General features: G+C 45.3%; 1 protein-coding gene across 10 annotated transcripts in view; it reads right to left on the minus strand.

The window, feature by feature from the left end:
- Nucleotides 1-22,517, minus strand: part of MASP2 (MBL associated serine protease 2) — a 32,235-nt gene that overhangs the window by 1,845 nt on the left and 7,873 nt on the right. Inside the window, exons 3-13 of one of the 10 annotated variants that reach the window (XR_005814123.1) lie at nucleotides 20,171-20,267; nucleotides 13,300-15,644; nucleotides 12,811-13,030; nucleotides 10,761-10,938; nucleotides 10,380-10,511; nucleotides 4,245-4,441; nucleotides 3,535-3,682; nucleotides 2,860-2,978; nucleotides 1,696-1,746; nucleotides 878-1,015; nucleotides 329-403 (exon numbers count right to left, since the gene is read on the minus strand). Coding sequence is in view for 7 of the 10 variants with exons in the window: in XM_040533505.1 (XP_040389439.1) it covers nucleotides 329-403; nucleotides 878-1,015; nucleotides 1,696-1,774; nucleotides 2,860-2,978; nucleotides 3,535-3,682; nucleotides 4,245-4,441; nucleotides 10,380-10,511; nucleotides 10,761-10,938; nucleotides 12,811-13,030; nucleotides 13,300-13,376 (1,363 nt within the window). In the remaining 3 variants the exon portion in view is untranslated. The other 9 variants (XM_040533505.1, XM_040533504.1, XM_040533508.1 and 6 more) reach the window with 9 other exon arrangements.

Below are 22,517 nucleotides of genomic sequence, written 5' to 3' on the forward strand. Positions count from 1 at the left end.
GATGTGTGTTATGACATCTATCACTTAGCTGGGTACATAAACAATGGAAAAGCTTAGCTGAGTAACGTCGTTAGAGCCCAGCATCTATAGGTCACTAGGCTGGAGTTTAGGATAGAGTTGCGCCTCTTCACGAGAATTTTTGAGTTCCAATGTGATGCACTTAGAATTGTTACCTCAAAAACAAGCTGCTTCCTTCAGCGTGGACCTATGTACAGTCGCGTCTCTGTAACAAAGCCTGACTGTGTAACAGCAGTTAAGTGCTAGATGACAGCTTTATGATTCTTCTGTAACTGCTAATTCCAACAATGTTAATACATCAGTACAGTACCTGGTTCACAGACAGGCAGTGTTATTTCTCCTTTGGAGTTCTTCCAGAATCCGTCGTCACTGCATATATATTTACCTGCATCTCAGAGAAAACAAAACCAAGTGAATAAAATAGCTGGGCATAGTTCTCAAGCAATACAGAAGTGTCTGACAATGTCTGTAGAGTGTCGTCATGTTTTAGGGCTCCTTCAAGTTTACTGCACTCATCAGAAAGTGACTGTATCATGTACTTCCCCTCTGGCTGTTCTCAGGATCTAATACTCCTGAAGCCTTCACTACCAGGCAGGCGTGTAATGCCACTAACTGGGGAATGATAAAAATGTGTTAAGCTCCCAGCTGTTACTGAGTTGAGCCCACCTGGGGACATTGCAGTACGCCTACGTACAAGTCCTTAAAGAGGCAAAAAACATTTCCCAAAGTTTTCAGCCTTTACACCATGTTTTGGAAAGGTCCTGCTGACTTTTACAGGTACGTCTATGTAAGTCAGGTGCATGCGTTCTTCATGCCAAGAGAACCAGGAACCATTCTGAAGCTGACATTCATGACCTACCGTTACTGTTAGCCTTCATGATGTAGAAGGGGGTTTCACAGTGGTACTGAATTTCAGCATTGTAGGTGGTCTTCTCAGGGCCCGTAAGGTATGTAAAGGCACCGTTGTCCATCTCCTCAGGCTGACCACAGTCAACAACTAAAGCAATTCAAAAACATATATATTAAACCAAAAACAAAACAAAAGCCAGTAGGCTCAACGTCAACCTAACCAAGCAAGATTTCAGCTGTGATCTTCAGGAAATGGTACAAGGCCTCTTTCCTCAAGATATCCAGGAACAGAAATCCTAGTGAAGGTTCTGTGCTCAAATTAGGCAGGAAGACAGACATTAGTAACACCATGGTTGAGTACTGGGAGGCTGTGGTTTTCTCACAGAAAATCTGCACCCCCGTGTATGAGACTAGCTGTGACTGTGCAGCTCTCACAATGTACAACATATGCAGAAAAAAACTAATGCATCTACTAAGGAATACATACTCACTAAAATAAAGATACATCTCTATGAGTACAAGTACTTCAGTTGTTTTTCTCCAATAATAATGCTTAAAATTGATGTTGTTATATAAAATTGTTAGAAGACAGTGCAGGTATTTCAAGGACTATCTTATTTATTTATTTATTTTGAAATAACCACCATTATTTTTCAGAGATTTTAAAGAATGGTAGAAATAGAAACATCATCTAACTTACAAATACAAAATGCACTTTGACAAGAAAGGGGATGGTTACCAAGCAGAAGAAATGTATTTCTTCTGTTATTCTTAAAACAAATATTTACACAGAAATTTTCCAATTCACAAATATTAGCACTGACTTACTAATGCACTTTGCCATTGGTTTGTTCCAAGAAGCATTCTTTTGGCATTCCGCTATAAAAGACATCACAACATTTTCATTCTCCAAGAAGCGTGAATGGAAATAAAAGGTCATATTACTTTCACATCAAATTAACAGTGTTAATTAGAGAAAACACAGCACCAGTTACACATTTCTTTGCTCACTCATAAGGCAAAAACACAGCAACTAGATTTTTATTTGCTTAAAATGTCTTTACTACTGCTTTGCTGCACTACTTTCTGAATGAGAAAAGTAAGTCATTCCTACACCAACCTCGTTAATCTCTTCAATGTGCTAATAAAGCCCAGAGTAGATGGCTGTTAATGAGAGGGACAGTTACCCTATCTAGAAATTTGAGGCTAATTGGCATTTGCTGTAGGTAGCAGTTCTACCACTTATAGCTGCCTTGTCTCCAGTAATGACAACACACAGAACCAGTCAGCGCATTTCAAGGACAATACGGAACATAGCCTATGTTTATCTATTTCCACACACATCCATATTTCTTATCCATTTCCTGATGAGCACTAACTGGCGTATCAGTTTAGCTGTGTTCTGTTTCTACATAAACAGTAAATTTGTGGAACTACCAAACCAGACAGATTGTAAAATAATTGTTGAAGTAAGTCTGTGTGCTTCCCTAAAACACAGCCACTTAACAGTGATTGTAAAATTTTGCTGTACGCATACATGGCCTAGAGCATCTTCCAAAACTGCCTGCTGGGAAGCACAATGCTATTAAGAACCAAGTGTGAAATGCTGCATTCAGCAGGAATGACGAAGTATCCTAGTTTTAACTTCCCTGGAGAGATGAAATAACAAATGGAAGACAACAAGAAATTCTCACTGCGTTGCTCCCATGAAATCTTTTGTAAAATCATTCTATTCTTCCAACATAATTAGATGCAAATCTCTAAGCAGCAGTGTTCAAACAACGTCAGCAAACATGCACACAGGCAAACACAGAAACACGGGTCTTTGGGGAGCATATCAAAGAAAGGACAATTGCTAGCAAATTCAGTGTACTGAATATGCCTCGTAACTGTAGTATGTGAGCAACAGAAATTGTTAATGAGAAAAGGCATCTACACGTTTAACCCCGAAGAAATTAAGTCCAATAGGGCTGACTGCCGTGGTTCACCTACTTCAAGCAGCACATATCCGATGTCACAAGAGAGAGCGTAGCGGTCGCCCTGAGTGTACTGCGCTTGCACTGGTGCTATGTGACCATGAGGTGGTGCTTCAGGACTGGGGCATGGCAAACCTGCAGCGAACCAGAGAACACAGGATTCCCCTTAAAGTGGTTTTGCTATTTACCGCTCAAGGCTCATGGGGAGGGCGGTGGGACGATGCCAACGCACTCTCTGCCCTTTCTCTGCACCGTTTCACTCACACAGACACAGACTTACAATTACTGAGAACAGAGGGAAAAAACTGTGAACTGACTGTGATGCTCTCACATCAAAGGTGTGCAGCAACCTTCCAGAGGCAGGCTATGCTGACAGGCTTATCCCAGTACGTGTTGCCTACACACACACCTCTTAACTCTTCATCAGTTGGGAAACCTATTTCTTAAAATAAAATCATATGCTTAAACTAGAGGTTAACTGTAAGACCAGCAGGAATTCTGGGATTCTCTTAAAACTTTACTTCAGAAGTAAACTACTTAGTAGATACGTTGTTCAATAGATACACTACCAAAAACTAAGTATGAAACTACTGCTTCAAAGCATGATTATTTAGGCACTATTCACACCTTTCCAGAATGAAGATCCCAAAGTAGTTTGGACTTGAGAACTGCACAGAGGTCTCTTACCCACCTGCTGCCATGTACTTCATCTTCCATCCAGTGTGTGCTCCCGAGACATCAGTTATGAAAGTAACATTCACAGCACTAGTTTGTGTCTCAATTTTTGCAGGCAAAGTCTTCCCACAGAATGGGCCAAATTGCTTTTTGGGTGTTTTAATCTAAAAAGGAGAAGGTAAACAAACTGTCTTTACTCCTTCCCCTGTGAGGCTTATTGAAGAACAAAATGATTTTAATACAATGACTCCCTGAACTTTAATAGCCCTTTCTTGCAAAGCATACAAAAGAAAGGCAGGTGGTTAGAGTGATGACTCGCCACTCCAGTAACTCACAGAGTGCCTTTTCTCCAAGCATCCTAAATGCTACAGAATTCCTGGGAAGTGATTATTGGATCCATTTTATAAATAAGCAAACTGGATGGAAAAGATTTAACTGAGTTCCCTGCCATCACTCGTCTGTGATGAGGGCAGAAGTTGTGATGATCCAAAATCTTTGAAGTCATCACAGACGTGTGAACTTGCATTTGTGTTTTGGGTGAATTTCCCAAAGAAGAAAGATTCTGAAAGAACAGAACAACAAAACTGAAGGGATGAGAAGAAAAATGAATGAGGAGAGACACAGAGAGACAAAACTTGAAATGGACAGAGCAAGACACAGACTGAGGAAGATGGAGTAAAAGAGCTGAGCCTGTCTCACAAAGGCTGTGAGACAGCCTCACCTTACCTTAAGGACATCATAGGGGCACAACACCTCTGGGTGTGTCTCCACATCAAAGGTCTCCACAAATTCCAGTGTGATCAGGAAGCCATCTTCTACCTGGATGTTGTAGCTGCAGGTGCTGAGTGGGGGATAAGGTGCCGGATAGTCAGGGCTGGAGATCTCTCCGGTTCTTTCAGTAAAAAAGTGGTTCTGACACGGGGCTAGAAAAAAATTAACAGAAAGTGATCACACAGTTGCATTAACTCAGTCGAGCCATACTGAGGAACACTTGTGAATCTTTTCCTACACTTGTCCCTCAGAGAAAGCTTCAGAACCATGGATTTAACTACCTATGAAGTGAAACAAGAGTCACGCATTCCACCAGCAGGCATTTGTCACCACTGAGAAAGCTGCCCCCTCTCTGTTGGGGTAGGCCTACAGCACGAGCATTATCCTGCACTCCTACCTTCGAAGCAGTGTGGGGAAGGACGTCAGCGGGAGCACCACTTAAACAGCCACAGGGCTGGTGGTCTGAAGTGTGCTAGCTGGAAGCTCATCAGAAACCTTCCAAGGTGTTAAATTTGTAGCTCGTCTGCTACACTAGAGTGTGCAGAGTGCGCAGAGTGCTAGGACAGCTATCAGCTCCTCGATTCCAGAAGCCTCTGAATGCAGCTCTTTCTTTTTAATGCCTTTGTTGCCAGACATTTAGAATGTAATTGTATTCTCTGAGCAAAACCAGCTGTGCCTCTTGCTGACACAATTGGAGCCACAAATGCTCCCTGCTGAAGAGAAGCAAGAAGGAACAGCCACAAGTGCCCTGAGGATCACTGCTTGTTGACAGCATCTGATCACTGTGAAGTGCTGCTTTGATCAGCTGGGAACAAAGGCTTTATGATGTGCTGCAAGAGCTGTATGAGCAATCCTTTAATTGATGAGCAATGCTGGACCGGCTGATAACACCGGCATATTTTTGCACCACTGTGATGCTGAATTAATTGTAAGAGGGAAATTGTTTGACTTTGAATTGTATCCTCAAATACACTGCGCTAACTTCCATCAACAAAAATGCCATTAGCCAGTCCTTATTTACAGATTATCATCTAAAATAGACCATGCAGTTTAAGGTAGTAATTTTAATGGAAAAGGATTGAATTTTGAATGAGAAAATGAATGTTACTGTCCCTTAACTAATTGCGGATTTCATTAGGCGGGATTCTAAGCTCTTTTTACTTCAGAGAATGAAACCTGCTTCAACCCTATAATCTATGCAACAGCACTGCTTGCTGCTATAGGAAGTATTTGGTATGTGTTTACTTGGAAAAGAAAGCAGGAACAGGTAGAAGGATTATCTCTATGTTTGTGTGACTCTTAACACAACAATACCACAAGTAATGATGCACTTGGGTACCTTGTGTGTTTCTTTTAGCACAAGCTGCAATTTTAGAACAATCTTTCTCTGTCCATCTTCCCAGAAAGTTATGAGCAACTGCTTTTATTTGACATAAACCTTTCCATCATCACAGTGACTGAGCATCTGTGTGTGCTGTACTCCGAACTTATTGTCTTAGGTTTTCAAACACAATTCACAAAGACACAGAGAAAAATGGTCAATGAATACATATAAAGGCCTATCCTGTGGAAACTGAGCAGTCTCCTAATTTTTAAATCCTGTTTGAAATGCCCCTCTTAATCCAAAGAAGCAGAGAAAGCTTAACTAATTCACATGGAGGTTCTGGCTGCCTCTGCATCTAGCCTAACAGCACACTGTTCTGCACCAGAAGAAATCAGTTGAGCTACAATAGGAATTAAATCTTTTCCTTTCATGCTGTACTTGTAGAGAATTATCAGCAAGTGGGTTTTTTTCTTAATTGTTATTACCTCATTCTTCTCAGCTAAATGCACGTTTCTGTAATTCCACTGATTCTGCCTCAAACTACAGAGGCATTTCATGGCTATATGAGAATAAAGAATGTTTTCCAGCATCCTCTGCCGTGCTGCTGCAGGTGCTACTTACGATAACTGCCAGGGACACAGAGAGTTCACTGCCTCTTCCCAGGTTTAAGGTCCTGCTATAATAGTTCTTTCCACCTGCTGCAAACCCAGACTAAGAAACACCCCAAAACCCAAAACCTACTTGATATTCAGCTCTAGCAGCCTACAGTTCACAGCTATGCCAGTGGAAAAAAAAATCCACCTCTCTTTTAAGAACTGAAATTTCCTCACGTTGATAATATCTATTGCTGTTCTACAGCCCCGAAAGGAGTAGTCTGGAGGCAATTATGGGAAGAGATAAAATATAAATCCTTGAGTGCGTAAAAAGACTCAGTGTGAAGTCTCATCCTAAACATACAAACCACAACATAATGAGTACTATCTTTACACCCCTAACTCCCCACTGAAATCATTAAGAAGGTAAAATCTGAAATCTGCTTCTAGTTCTGCATCAGAATCCCTTCCTATTACCTACAAAACCATTTTTGCCGGGGCATGGGATCTGTTGCATAAAGAAGGAATACAAAGGTACAAGTAATAAGACCAGTGCACCGTTAATACCCCAGTAAGTCAGAAAATGGGTCTCTTCACCTTGTTTTTGAGGACTAAAGAAGGGGAAAGATACAGACTAATAATTCTCCACTCTTTGTTTCATCTTTCTCCCTTAAATTCAGTTTACTGATTTTGATGGGGGATTTTCACAATATTGTTTGGAAAATTTTTAGTCATCACCAATAAGCTCTCTTGACTTGAGTTCACATGAGCAGCCCAAACTAACTGACCCAACAGAAGATACCCTGTGCTAGCCCAAAGAAATTCACAGCTTGAAGATGGAGAGGCTTGGACTGTACCTTTTTCTTCTTCTTCTTATTTCCTGGATGTGGCTGCTGGGAGTTCCCTTTGTCAGGGCAGTATTTTTTTTTTTTGTAAGTCTGCAAGCAACAAAGTCATAAACTAGCCAGCACAAAAAGGATCAAATAATTTTTGAACATCTCCCAGAAGAAATGCTGTCCCTTGACTTCTCAGTCCAACCTTTAAAGCTGTCCAGAGAGTACTCAATTATGCTCAGGTCGTATTTTTATTAGAACCGCAGTGAGCTGTTTGCCAGAGGCTCAAACTCTGAAAAATGACCTCCTCAAAACTTTCAAGTCCATTGTCATTGGCTCATTAGGTCTCTAATGAAAAGTGGATCATAAATTGTGTCACTGAGCCATGACAAAAACTCAAGCTGCTTTGATCACAAATTCGCTGTGACCATGAAGCAGCCTCTTGGCAATCACTTGCACAACCAGTCCACCACCAAGCAGTCCCCTGCAGCATCTACCCTCTGTGACACTTACTACACATCTTCAGGTAAGTCGGGGCAGCGATGTTGCCTCTCATTTCGCAGGTGGATGGTCAAATTGAGTGACTTGCTCAAGATCACACAGAAGCCTGAAAATGCAGTGACCCGAAATGAATCAAGTGTCTCATCTCCAAGACTCTCAGTCCCTCCCATGCTCACCTGGGAAAGGGTTCCTCCCCATTTACTCCAGGCACTGAAGAGCAGAGCCGGGGGTTGGAAACACTAAGCCTCATAAATGAGGATTAAAAGCACTCCTGCTAAATTGCAGAAATAAAGAAATGCTGATTGACTAATGATCCTTAATCCCTTGAGCTTTTTCAACAAAGCCCTGTTTTATCTTCCAGCAGTTCACCTTCAGCTGCTCAGCTCTGCCTTGTTAACCTCTTCCTTGCAATTATCATCCTGGTTCCTCCACAGAGAAGGGGAGCTGTACTCACCGATGAAGAGCCAAACACAACACTCCTCCAACATGCTGCAAGATGGTCCCTGCCCCAAAAGGGTACAGTGTGAAGGGACAACAAATTAATATGGATATGGAGCAGTAAGGGGCACTGTGAGGGACTGAGACAGTTATCAACCAGTGCTGCAAATTGCACGGAAGAAGAGCACTCCTTGTACTGCATCTGTTTTGCGGGGGGCACTGTTGCTTTCCCTTGTACGAATGCAAGACACGAGTCCTCTCCTAAGCTGCCCTGGTGACATTTTCATCACTTTACCAAACTCCTGGAACTCTGAGGCTTTGTTCACCAGACCAAATTTCAGCAATAAGACTGGGTTCCCATCAGGAGATATGGTCAGAGTCACAAAATTTGGATCCAGGAAAAAAAAATTCAAACCTTTCCCAAGAGCGGGCTCTGAATATAAATAGTTTCAATCTACAAGTCTGGGTGCAGACAAGAGCTTACCTAAAAGTAACAGTAGGGAACACATGTGCAGTTCTAGTCTTGTTGCAGTTTGAGAACTCTGGAAGGTCAAGCAACAAGAGCTGGACAAGAAATTCAAGAGGCTTCAGGCAGCTGTGATGCTCAGAGGCCTTTCACAACAGCTTCTCTCTTATGAGCCCCTGCATTATCTACTTCATTCTTTCCCTACTGACACGTGGGAAATGCAAGAAAATGAATGTCCCAGAGGATGCCATGAGGTTTCAACATGGAATGGCCTCTTTATTGGCTGCAGGAAGCAGGTCTGAAAGGCAAGGAAATGAGACATACAAGTCACCAAGCAAGAGAAGCCTGCGGCCCTTGGTCAGACTGCAACAGGCAGGGCATGGGGGAGGGCACACCAGCTCTTCCCAGCACATCTGTCTCCATCTCTGCCTAAGCGAGGAGAAGCTTAATTATCTCACGCTGGAAAATAAAGGAGAAAAAAAAGAGCCTGTCAATATCAGCCCGCCCAGACGGGAACCAAAAATCAAAGGGGCAGCTTTTGCCCTCATGTCTTGAAGGCAATCAGTAGAGACCTTTGCTTTCCAGCCCAGCCCAGAGGCTGGAATGGCTACAGCACTTGCATGTAAAGGCCTCTGAAATGCGAACAAGTTCCAGCACATCGGCTGCACCACGGTAAGTCCCTATGCGCATGCCTCCACCCATCAGCAATGCACGGTAGCCCAGCCCTTCCGTATTGTTGATAGACTTCTGCTAAAAGCCATCACTTTAGGAAGGAGAGACTGAACAACCGATAGGTCTGTTTTAATACACTGGAGATACGAAGAGTTTGAATCTTGAATCAGACCCAGGCAGCCATGGCTGGAGAGGGTTTGCAATGGGCTAGAGTTGGGAAGTGAAATGTCTAAGTTGCTGTAAGCACTCTAAGTTACACCCAGCTCTGCATTTCAGCCCTAGGAAGCACAAAGAAACTATCTTCCCACCTATGACAGTATGTTGTGAGCAGTTATGCATGCTGGTTCTCTCCAGACAGGATTCAGCTCCAGGTGGGCAAAGCTGCACGCACCAAGGCTGAATGTGATACCGTGTGTAGGCACACGTTCCACTGCAGACAAAGTGAATCCAGAGGAGCTGATCGCTGTGCTGATTCAGACACTTCGCCGCCTGCCAACAGATAAGCTTTCCCCAGTTGAGCACTGAACAGCACAGCCAGGCAGGAGTCAGCTAGGTAAACCTCATGCTGTATGCCCTTCTGAAGAAGAGCTTTGTGCCTGGCCTTGCCTCTCATTTACTGAGTGGATGATTGTATCTGTTGTCAGTGATAGGTGCACTGTGCTGCTTCTCAGCCTGGGTCCCTCCAAGGACAGTAAGCAAACTCCTCCATTAGACTTGGCAACTCAATCGTTAGCTTTTCCAACACATCCACTAACTCAGGTCCAGAACACTCGGTATCTCAGTACCCAGACAGCACGATAAACTCGGGTGTTGCAGGGCTGGCTGCACTGGCAGCCATGAAGCCTGGAAGTGTCTGTAGTGGGCAGCAGAAGATGAATTTCTTGCTTCTCCTTTCAACCTATCTAAAGCTGAACAGGGGTGGATGCTGACTAAGGAGTAGCCAAAGCAAGTTACCTTCACACCACGTCAGCCGTTGTCTTCTCTTCTGGACCTCCCAACTGCCAGTGCACCATTTTACTGCAACACAATATTGCTGGCCCTAATGGCTGCAACGAGCCCACAGCCACTCTGCAAAGCACGGTCTGTACTCACAGACCTGACTAAGACCCTACACCTCCTTTCAGCTGCTCCAGGAGGAGCATCCCATAGGAGATGTTAAAAACAAAACCAAAAAAAGCAGCCTTGATCTTGATGCCAGTGCTGTAACTAAATTTAGGTGGATGTTGTAGCTAGGAAAGTCTCTCTTGATCTGCAAGGGCTCACCTGTGCACGTCCTCTTGTTTTCATGCAGCGTGTAGCCGATCCGACAGCTGCAATAGTAGCCCCCCACATAGTTGTGACAGTGATGATTGCAGAGGGGTTCACCATCAAACAGCTCTTTGCACTCATCGACATCTAATGGGTGAAAGACAAAACAATTAGACAACCAACACCTTTTAACAGCACTCGGTCTTGCTCTAACCGCTGCTTTTATGAGGGTGGTTTGCTTGTCTTTGGCATCTGTGCCCTTCTGCTTCTGTCTCCATGCAATGAGACTGCCTTCTCTCACCTAACACCGGGAGCCACAGTCTGTGAGAGCCCAGGGAAGCACCAACCCCACCACAGCTGTGTCTCTTCCAGCTACAAGAGGGGCTGGGCTCTTACCTTCAGCAGCATAGAAGGCCTCAAAGCCTGTGAATGGCTTCTCATTGGAGTAGTCGGACCGAAACATCACCGTGAGGGTGTTGTCAGTGGAGAGGTATGTCTTGTTGCCCGGAGCCTCCTCGGTGTCTGTGCTGTCCTTTCCACATAGTGTAGCCAAGGTCTTCCCACCAGAGCTCAGCTGCAAAACACAGACAAATCTACCAGGCGATCACAGAGCTTTGCTCTTCCCAACCTGCTTGGACAGCGTGTGTTTAATGGTATGTGAGAAGTGCTTCGGGACATTTCTAGACTTGGATGCTCTCAAAAGGTGCTTCTGGAGGTTAATCCAGATCCAGTGACACATAAGAGGATTTCCCCTATTCTCTGTGACTTAAGCCTATACTTTTATCTCCCTTTTTCTTTTCAGAGGCCCACACAAAACTGAGGCCATCCTGGGCTATCAGCACCACGCTTTGCTTATTGTACATAATGCTCTTGTTAACTTTGCGCTCTCAATGACAGTCAAATCTTTGTGTGTAGGAGACCTGACTGAGGCCAAAGCTAGAGATAACAGGGGTAAAAAGTTTCATACACTGACAAATTCAAATGTATAACAAAAGGTCTCTTTAAGCCAGTGACTCATGTGTTCTGTGATTCACTTATTACAGTTCCAGCTCCTCATTTGTCTTGTGTTTTTAATACAAGATAAATGTTCTGATATGTGGGGGTCATGTGGTCCATGGCAGTGATAAAATTGCATACACTACAGACTACCAGAAACGAGTACTCGGTCCTGCCCAAAAAAAACTACAAGAAGAACAACACAGATTTGGGGAATGGGAGCAACCTGCCATATAGAATCTCAGAATCATTCAGGTTGGAAAAGATCTCTAAGATCATCTAGTCCAACCTTTAACCTAGTACTGACAAGTCCACCACTAAACCATGCTACTAAGCTCTCCATCAACATGTTTCTTGAAGACCTTCAGGGATGGTGACTCAACCACTTCCCTGGGCAGCCTGTTCCAATGCCACACGGCCCTTTCAGTAAGGATATTTCTCCTGATATCCAACCTAAACTTCCCCTGGTACAACTTGAGGCCATTTCCCCTCATCTTATCACTTGGTGCTTGAGAAAAGAGACCGATCCCCACCTTGCCACAACCTTCGTTAAGGTAACTGTGAAGTACAGTAAGGTCTCCCGTGAGCCTCCTCTTCTCCAGGCTAAACAACCTCAGCTCCCTCAGCCGCTCCTCCTAAGACTTGTTCTCTAGACCTCTCACCAGCTTTGTTGCCCTTCTTTGGACATGAGGAATATAAAACCATAGAAATGAGATCCTCTTAAACAGTAAGAAGGCTGCCTGATCTGGTTCCATCAGATTCTGAAGCGCTGTCAGTGCACAGGTTTTGCACGCTCCCTGTGCATATAGCTCCCTCTCTGATGCATATCAGGTCTATCCAAACAACAAAATGGGGCAGCAGTAGGATGGCCTTAAATGAGCAGCTGGGTTGCCTAACTGCAGCACATGCTAGCACATGGAGTACAAACCTTTCAGGGACACTGCTCATCACCCAAACACTTCCCGAAGCCAGTATCTCTGTTTCTCTACCCGAGATTGTTTCTCACATTAGCTAGCTAAAGCACAATAGTGAGTGTTGCAAGTGCATGTTTGGACAAGCTGACAGTATCTTGTTTAGACTATCACTTACACTTCTACGTCTCCCATTATACGCTGTGTAGAGTACTACATGTTAACGTAAAACATACACTGTAGCTTTGGAAAATGAAGCTAAAATGTTGTTCTGGGCAACATCTCAAACTTTTTGCTTCAAAAAAGGGAAACATCAGAGTTTTCTGAGCACAAAAAAATTAAGTTTCACATGTTCTAATATGACAATCAGTCCTACTTCCTGGTCCCATGGGCCTCAGTAAATACATCATTTACAAATCAGCTGAGCCTGAACTTCACTAGCATACTAGAACCAACTGCTTACAACAGTTATATTGGTTCTGCATATGCCCAGGATCACACACAGACAGTTTAAAAGAATGTATGTGGCCTACACATACCTTCACATAATCGTATTCACACAGGTAGGACAGCTCCAGGTTGAAGTGGGTGAAGTAGATGCGGATGGAATATCCCTTGGGGACAGTAATATTCCAGATTCTCTCCTTGTGATTGGGGTAGGTATTTGGAAAGTCAGGAGATGTGATCCTCCCGTACATTTTCTGCAGCACGATGCTGCTGGTTACTCCACCATAAAGCACAGCTAGCAAGAGAAGCAGCCTGCCTCAAAGGAACAGAAATAAATGGAGAAAGAGTGAGTGTCAGCTCAGCTCACACCCCGACTGCCACACATCCAAGCTGCTGATCTTGGTACCAGATCATAGATATCCCAGCGCTAGCTGAAACGTTCATGGCAGACACCCCTCTCACTTGACAGTGGAAGGAATCAGGAGGTCACCCTGCAGATCACAATCACGCTCTTGCCTTGCAAGGCCTGCACAGAGCCAGGTGGCCAGAGGAGCTGGGAAGGTCCCTGCGACTGCACTCACCTCATCCTGTTGCTCTCCTGCCCGAGCCTGCTCTGCTCCGAGCCCTGGGGCAGGAACCTCTTCTGATGTATTTGCATTTGGGGGAGGATGTATTTATTGTGTGTGCTCTGCTGTGTTTGTCTGGATGTTGAACTCTGATGTTTATCTCCCTTCCACCCCCCTCCAGCCTGCTGAGTTCTGAGAACAGCAATTGCTGAAAACCAGGCTTATTTCAGTGCATGAGGCCGCCGTCAATGACAGGCAGAGGCAGCCAGCAGAGGAACGGCAGGATTAGGAGTGCTGCAGGCTCCTGGAGGGAGCAGCAGTATCAGAGCTCTGCAGGAATGTGATGGGAGGAGGTACACTGGGTGGCTCCAGAGTATGTGTGCACGGAGGAGTGAGGGGAGCTGGGTGATGCTCTTTCCCTCTCACCAACAGCTCTATGATCACTGCCAATGCAAAGAGCATGTTCCTGGAAGCACAATTCCTTCCACTGACCGGGCAGGAAGGTGTTGAAAACGGTGCAGCGGGGCACATTACAGGATTTCAGAGTAGTGAGCAGGCCCAGTTAGGCAGCTCTGCTTAGCGGGACAGGTGTTACACTGCAGCAAGCAGACACAAGTTTAAGAGATGCTGCTCATCTGAACCCAGTGCGAGTCTGTGTTGACTGCAGCCTGCTCCGTGCCTTGTTTCTATGTGTGGACGCCTTTTTAGCCTATCCACCCTGGAACACCAATAAGGTAAAAAGGTAGACGTGAAAAATTAAGTCTTTTGAACCTGGCTTGCTAGAGAAATGAGCAAACGTTCTGTGCTCACATCTGCCTGTGCACCCTAGCATAGTAACTCTAAAAGCTCCATGGTCGGTTTCTACCCAATCTGGCAGATTCAAGGATGTTAATGTATTGGAAACAGGCAGATGGATAAAAAGAAAAATGAGTTCCTATTACTAGGGAACCTCTGAGGAGAAGACTGCAAAATGAACTCAAATTCCTTTCAAGTATTTGGGAGTCCACCCAGGGATTTCACACCGTTACAAATATCCAAACAAAGAACCCTGACAGACCCCACGGAATTCAACTGGTAGAGCCAATGCTGTAGGACATCAAGCTTTATTAATGCCACTGCTCACAGACTGCTTCTTCCAAAATCAGAATTTAGGTTTCCTAAAGAACTTCTATGGATAGGCATAATAAATGAGGGTGAAAAGCCCGTATCTGGCTTTAGTGCAGAACCTAGGTCCCACCTCTCCCCAACAAAAGCAGAGAGAGAACAGGAAAGCTGATTTGCAGCAGGGAACAGACTCCCACGCTATGCATACAGGCAATTTATACTGAGGTATCACGTAATTAAATGGACACCTTTTCATATCCACTTTCAAACAGCCGAAAAGCATTACCCCGGGCAGTGAATTTGGTGCTGGCAGGAAAGCAGGAGTTATTACATGAAAAAAACTAAAGCCAACAAACCATCTAGCAGACTGCAATCAGAAAATGCCATTTAATAAAAGTGAAGGAGCAACCAGTAGCAGTAATCAATTGAGTAATAGCAGTTGCCACAAGCATGGTTAATGGACAAGAACCCAGAGGGGACGAGGTTTTCCCGAGGCCCACTGGTTGCTAAAGTGATTCTATCAACACATGCAAATGTGGACTTTATACTGTCTGGGAAAGAGAAAGGAAAATTTGCAAAAAATCAATACCTGCCTAACTGAGCTGGTACCCGATTCCTACAGCGAAATACTTCCAGAAGTGTCTCACGTCAGGCTTCCTGCACAGGTTAGCAGCAGAGGCGTGGATCAGTTCTGATCTCAGGTCTGGGAAGTTTCCCACAGCCCCAGAATTTGACGAGGCCTCTGAAGCTGGTGGTTGCCTAGCACTGACACAAGAAATCTGACTTAAATCATAATCCTGGAGTCTGAGAAACTGGGAATGCTTGGTGCAGTGCACATATTGGCTTTCCTCTGGTGTGGTCTTTGGAAAGATGAGGCTGCAGTGATTTTAGTCCTCAACACCTGACATAAACAATGCCCAAAACATTGTCCTGTTTCTGTGCCCAGAACTCTTCCAGCTCCAAAAGCCTGCTGGGCATCTGCTAGCCAGGTAGAGCAGTACCTTGAGCACTGAGATGGCCAACCTCAGGCCCCACAGATGCTCCTCTTGCCAACAATTTCCCTTTTGTCTGCACAGGCTTAAGCTAGCCTGAAGGATGAGTGGACTTTATCCATGTCACTGCAGTTTCCAGATGTCTGTGACTTGCCAAGTTGCTGACCCACTTTAGGAAGCTTGGGTGTTATCTGAAATGACAGATGCCTCTCGTGAAGTCTGCCCAGCTGTCTTCTTATGCCCGTCTCCTTCCGTGCCTAGGGACTGGGGTAGTGCAAACACAAGGCATCATTTTCAGGAGAACCACCAGCACTTGTGAAAGCCAAGGATCAGAGAGAGGTCTTTTCCTTGAAGAAAAACTCTTCTGTGGAACGGAGGAATGCAGAATAAGAAAGATACTCAAGTGACCCTGTGTGCACCCATATTCTCCTTCAGCCCCTGTACTGTGACTCAGAATACGCTTTTACTACTGTTACCACTCAGGTCTATCCAGGAGAGGTTTCAAATCCCTCCTGTGGCAACAGCAAGTGCAGACAGCTGAGCCAGGCACATGAATAAATCAGCAAGAGGAGAGCTGCTCAGCCAACGCTGTGCCCTTCAGGGTGGCACCGCTGTGGTCCTGATCTCTGTTTTCCCTGCAAAACCAGACAGCAGCAGGAAGCAACCGAGAAGAGGAAAAAGCTGGAAACCATCTGCACAGCCAGGGTCTCCATCAAAACTGGGGGGTCCAGGTTAAGTCCTGGGGTAGCTATTTCATCAGACAAGAAGTTTTCAAAGTGGAAAAATGCTGCTTCATATAAATTCTGCCAAAGCCATGTTCCTATGGGAACAGTTTCAGCTGGGACAAATTCTGAGATCGTCTAGCAGTGAAGTCAATACAGCCCCAAACCCACTTCATCAGAAAAGTCCCAGACAGCTCCATTCTCAAATGGACCATGCAAAACCTCACAGTGTCTCAGGAAACCCTGACTTGGCCATTAACTGCCCATGGAGAAAACCACCTCTGGGCTTCTGAAAGGCAGCTCCTGCGTTCTGACAGCACCTCCACCAAAAGCCCTGTGATGACTGACCACAGACAGGACCAGATGCTTCAGGCGCACCAAACAGGACGGTGACCATCTAACACGCCTCCACATCCGAGACACAGGGACAGTGCCAAAGAGGGAGGCTGGTTAATCGATGGAGGAAAAGCCTGCAAGGGTCTTTCCATCTTCTACGATGAGACGGTGCAGTGACTATCCTCGTGCCACAAACCTGGAGAACAAATGAGCGTAATGCTGCTTGTTGTGGTCCCCACAGACGTTGCTCCCCATTGCCCCTTAGTTCTCAAGTGCCAGCTGTCTCTGCAGAGCCCTAAGAGATTGCTTTGATGCTTGCTGTTCCGTGCCTAAATCTGATCCTTCTGCATTGAGGGGTTCAGAGGACTGGGGGGGAGGATGCAGCAGAGGAAAGGCGTTGTTTCCTTGTCGCAAATCAAACAGCGTGACTGACATCAAAAGACAAGCACACAGACGGAGCAAGCAGAAGATGGAGTGGGGTAGGGGGAAGAGACTAACTGCTGTGAAATAGGAAAAAAAAACATCTTGTCAAGGTAGAAACAGCAGGCAGAGAAAGCTCAAGCAATGAAGCAAGATACTTTCTCCCTTCAATTAGGGTATGGTTTTCCTCCTTCCCACCTCCTGCCCACACTCTCCACTGCTACCTGGTTGTTTTATCTTCTTTTTGCAAAGACAGACTCCAGCTGCTGCAGAGTGCCAAGGCACATTTCTCCAGCGCTGAAAAATCACTGGGCTTGCCTCCTCTGCCCTGTACGCACTGATTTCCAAGGGACAGCCAAGGCAATTCTAGGGCCTCATTTGAAAGCACTCTGGGACCTGAGCTGAAAGTGTCTATGAAGACAACAGGTTAGAAATACTGGTTTAAAGCTTTTCTCCTCTGCCATCAATAGAGCTACATAAAAGAATTGGATAATTGTCATCAGCATGGGGCTGGTGTCAGGCTACGAAGCACAACTTCTCCGCTCTCCGGGAGCACCACAAAGCTCAGAGGGGCAAAGCAAATGCCTCTGAACATGTGCATGTCTGTGTGTGTGTGTACATGTGCCCATGCACGTGTAAGGAAGTGAATGTGTGCACACTTTACACATTACGTATGTGCACACAATCAAAATGACAGTGTGCATACCTGTAAAACCTCTGTGCAATATTACCCAGCTGCAGAATCCAACAGCACGTGGTTTTCATGTATGCCAGCCCATTTCAGCCACTGCCTTGGTGTATGTGTACGTATTTACACACACAACTATACACATTCCAGAGCAGAGCCCTACGCTGCACACGCTTACTCCCTTGGGGGAACAAAATGACAGCACACAGGTAAGAAATGCTGGTCACATCCTTCTGCCTTCTCCTGGAAAAGCTCCCATTCTGCCGCGAAGACAACGACGCAAGAATTGCATAGGTCAAAATCTTCTCCCACTGCCCATTTCCCTGTCTCCCCAGTCTTGGTTCTCAAACACTGAACTAGCTCCCAAAGCTACCGTCTGACTCCCGCCCACACCCTTGGTAGCTGCAATATGTCTGCTGGGCCAGCTCCAAGCCTGTGACTTCACTGGAGCAGCTGTTTGTGCTGGGAAGAGAATTTGGTTACAATTCAGATGCAGCTAGAGCCAAAGCTGTAAAATACACTGCTGTCTTCCATCCAAGCAAAGATGCTATGCATGTTACAGGCGCGAGCAACACATTTTACTGGGGTAAGCCTGCCTCCAAACAGCTGAGAGGAACAAAGGGGACGAGTGAGTAACACACGTCTAACATGAACCTCTTGTCTAACACGGAGTCTCAAAGCAGGGAAGGTAGACTGAGGGCTACTGCACAGAAAACCACAAAGAATACAACAAATCTCTGCACTAGATGACACAAAGACCAACCAAAACTGATCTCCTCAGGAACTCCCTGCTGTGAACTGAGTGAAGTTAATCAAAAGCCTTCTCTGAACCTATCATAGTCCGATTCAGCAAGCAGCCTGGTCCTGCAAAGCAATTAGGAGACCTTCTGGCTCCCAAAACAGCACCCAGGAATTACTGAATTTCATTTAGAAGGTGCAGTTGGGGGTTACACACCTGCCACAAGGTTACACACCACGACTGGAAGGCCTGGAAAGTCACTTGTCAGCTTGAACCAGGTTATCAGTATGAGCCCTGTCCTCCAGCGCACAGCCTCCAAGAAGATCCGCTTGAGCAACAGCCTTTTCCAAAGAACCCTTTGTCAAGGGAGCAGAGAAATGCAAGCTTAGCAGAACAACCACATCCATCTCCTTCTAGAGTTTCCATGTAAGTCACACCATCTTATCTTTTCTTGAAAGAAACGTAAACCCTTGCCAGCCTGCAGACCCAGACTGGTGATTCCAGCTACCACCACTTTGGCTCTACATCTGGGAGGAAATCCTTGGTGGAAATCCCTATTTTCAAAGCAGGGGCACCCAGACTTCATTCATCTTCCACACCAAAAACACAGCAACATCACTCTCAGCTGCAAGCACAAGGTCTGCCTTTGGAAGTCAAAATTTGGCTGCTTTTCTCCATTTCAATCTTCGATTCCTTCCTTCTTCTTTCATGACTGCTATTCCACTACATGCAGTAATTAACACTGCAGAGAACTGTATTCTCCTCCTAAACCAGCTGAGACTGCAGGAGACAGTGAATTCCTGAGTTTCCCTCCCCCTACAAGCACGAGGAGAAGCTTAGAAACGCATGGCAGAAAAAGGTGTCGATGGCATTAGGACTCACAAATTCATTAAACCCACAGGCTTCTTGTCAATCTATACATCCAAATGCATTTTCTACTTACCCCTGGTCAACTCAGAAATATTTTTCACGATTTCTCTTCCTCTGCAATTGCCCATAACCTCAATTTTTTCTAACACAGAGGCTATTACCCACTGATCTAGATAAACGGTAAAGCCAGTCCAAAGCACTCCCAAAATAAGAGCTATTGCTCAGACACTGAAGAGCTAGTATGATACATTGAAATGGACAGATCTTCCCTCCAGCTAAATCCCTCACTGAATGCACACCGCCTCATTCCTGCCCTGAAGAAAATAGATTGAAGGCCATGTCAGAGCCAACAGTCGCATCAATCAGAACCCTTATATTAAAATGCCTGTAGCACTCCAGGAAAAAAACAACCACCAACAACAAAACTACCTACTAAGCAACCAGCTGCGATAAACTTCTGCTTGCCACCTCCGTGGAGCAATGTACTTTTCCCAATTACTTCAAATCAGCCCCTCTTTGGAGAAAGTCTGGGATTCCTGGTTATTCTCCTCTCTTTGGAGAAAAAATCAGGGATAAGTGTGCTCCCTTCTAGATGTATACTATCTACATAATACTGGCCTTATGTGTCTTACTTTTCAGGCAGGAATGACAAATTTGTTTCTGCCCCAAAGAACTGTAAGCATTGAAACTGGACAGCATCTTTCATGCCAGATCTGGAATGAAATTGCCTAAATTTCACCCTAAAGCTCTTTATTCTTGCTATAAGGAGAAATAAACCAACAACAACAACAAATGCAGGGCAAGAGTTTTGTCCTGCATGGACACTTTATTCCTCAGCTTCTTTGCTCATTTTTACTTTTCTCACAGAAATCTCCATAAAGCAATAGCCAGCAAAACATCCTTTGCTCTTGTGTGCTTTTGTTTTGGGTAGTGACAAATGCTTGGATTTGAGGTGAAATTGCTATTGTCTAACAGAGAAATGTAACTTTTTCTGTCAAATGAGTGGGACAGTTACCTGGCTTCCTTCTCGTCGCTTTTCAGCAGGATCAGTGAAATTCTCAACACTGAAGTTTCGCAGGAATCATGAGTAAAACTTGAACAACAGAGGGAGTCTGCAAATAGAAAATAAAAGCATCAGCATACAGTTTTCCCAAAGCACAACTTAAACAGAAGCATTACAAAGGGGGAGTGAGCTCATGCCAGCACAGCAACGTGTCCTGTCTCAGAAAAATCTGCATTTTGGAGATAGGCGAGGCTATAACCTGACCGCACAAAAACATGTTTTCAGGCGTTGCTACTTAAATACTCCCTGGATTAAAAAGTTACTGGACTGCTGAACATAAGTGATTACACGTGAATTTGTCAGACCTGCTGGACATAATGACACCTGTTCTTACCTACTAACAGCAGGCCCACAACTTGCTGGGTCTCAAAGCTCTATACAGAAAAAAAAAAAACAGAAATTGACATACCCTAGAGACATTGGGCCTGCTGGCAAGCAAAGAGAGGCTTGGTAGATGCTAGAGCCTTCTGATTTAAAATTAAGCACGGATTCTGTGAAATTATATCCTCAATTCCCCCGGTTATATTACCTGCCAGTGGCTTCCGCTAGCCACCAGACAGTTTCAGGAGATTATTGTGCTATGGCAAAGCTGAGCCCTGAGGTAAACAAAAGCATTTGGCCAAACGCAGAATTAACTTGGTTCCAGGATATTGGATCTAACCTGGTACTACCCTGAATGCCAAGGCACTCCCAGCACAGAGAACTGAGCCTCCCTGGCTAACAACAGCAGGCTAGAAACTCAGAGGGGTCACCATGAAAACACTTCAGGTGCACCTCTGTGGGGATGGCAAAAGGGAAACGGTTTGCTGTATTTAGTGAACTTGCTCTTGCTCTACAGGAGTTTATCTGAAGGGGCAAGAGCGATGCAGAGTCACCAAGGAGCCGGCAAATTAAAAGATCATTGCATGTAATTGAAATGTTTGGCTGGGATTCCCGGAGGCCTGGTAGGAAGAATCCCTGGGGGGGGAGGAAAGGAAGATATTTTGTTTGATGCATGTTAGCGAGGAGAAAACTGAGCCAGAGCGCCTGCACGGCTAGAAGAATTGTTCTTGCTGAAGTCAGATCTCTCTGACTTGTCTGTTAGCCTCTGCTTAGCAGCGCTGTAATGACCCCAAATTGCAGCTGACAGATTGGTGCTGAGAGTTTGTCTCATTGAGGTTACCGCGTGTGGATGGGCCATTACTCTTTCAATTTTGGTCTCTGATGCCTGTTAACATACATTAGGCTTTTCCATATGCTGCTTTTTAGCCTGGCATCCAGGGCAGCTGCCTGGGCCTCCGTCCCCACCCACACGCTCGGGCCCTGCCTAATGAAAATGGATGACAAGCCCAGCTGAGTAATGGGACACAGATGGACCAAACAGTTTTCCACTTGGAAACATATTTTCGTTTAAGAAAGTCTCAAAAGATGGTGAGGTTTTTATTCATGTACCACTGTAAGCCCCCTCCCCCCCCCATGTTTTTCAGGCAGGTCAGGAATTCAACGCTGCACACTTTAACTGCATGTGGATATCTGCAGACCTGTTCTGGCACTGCTGTTCTGCTAAGGGCTTGGACAGTCACTTGCGTGCTCTCTCGCTTTCCCCTTCTTTTATCTCACCTCTTCTACACACATTGAAAGCTCTTTAGCGTGAGGAGCAGCATTTTGGGGGCAGACCTGCTGACGGAAGGCCTGGCACACAGCTGAACCAGCCTCAGCTGAAGGACTGCCCTGCAGTACGGACAGCGGTCAGTTAAACAACTGGTTTGCCACGATGAACGCCTCGTGCAGCCACAGCAAAAGGAGACTGCGGAGCCACACATGGGAACACATCACTGAGGGGGCTGCACAGTGGGTATGCCAGTCAAGGGTCATCTCCCAGCAGGACTCCTCGTTCCTCAAGTTATTCTTGCTGCTAATAGTGCTTGAATTCCAAGAACAAAAGGGCCCAAGCACAGTCCAAATGCCAGAGAGGAGTCAAAACACCTCCACGTGATTTGTGGGATAACAAGGCTTGTCTTTTAAAGGATACCAGTGTGGTACCATTCACTCAACAACAGACGTGCATAGTTAAGGCATGCAATAGGCAAACATCCGCTGCAAGGCGGGCACAATCAGTGTCTTGGGCCAAATGTCCTGTGCTGTAAGGTGCCACTGAAAACCTGTAGCCAAGAGGTGTTTTGCAAACAGCATTTCACACGCCTCTAAGGCTAACTTGCTCTTGGTGGCCAGCCTGGGGCATCAGATACTGAATTGCACGAGGAGTGGACAGGACTCGGTCACAGCCTGTGTTGTCACACTCACCTGGGGGGCCATGTGG

The sequence above is a fragment of the Cygnus olor genome, chromosome 21 (genome assembly GCF_009769625.2).
Source record: "Cygnus olor isolate bCygOlo1 chromosome 21, bCygOlo1.pri.v2, whole genome shotgun sequence".
NCBI classification, from domain to species: domain Eukaryota; kingdom Metazoa; phylum Chordata; class Aves; order Anseriformes; family Anatidae; genus Cygnus; species Cygnus olor.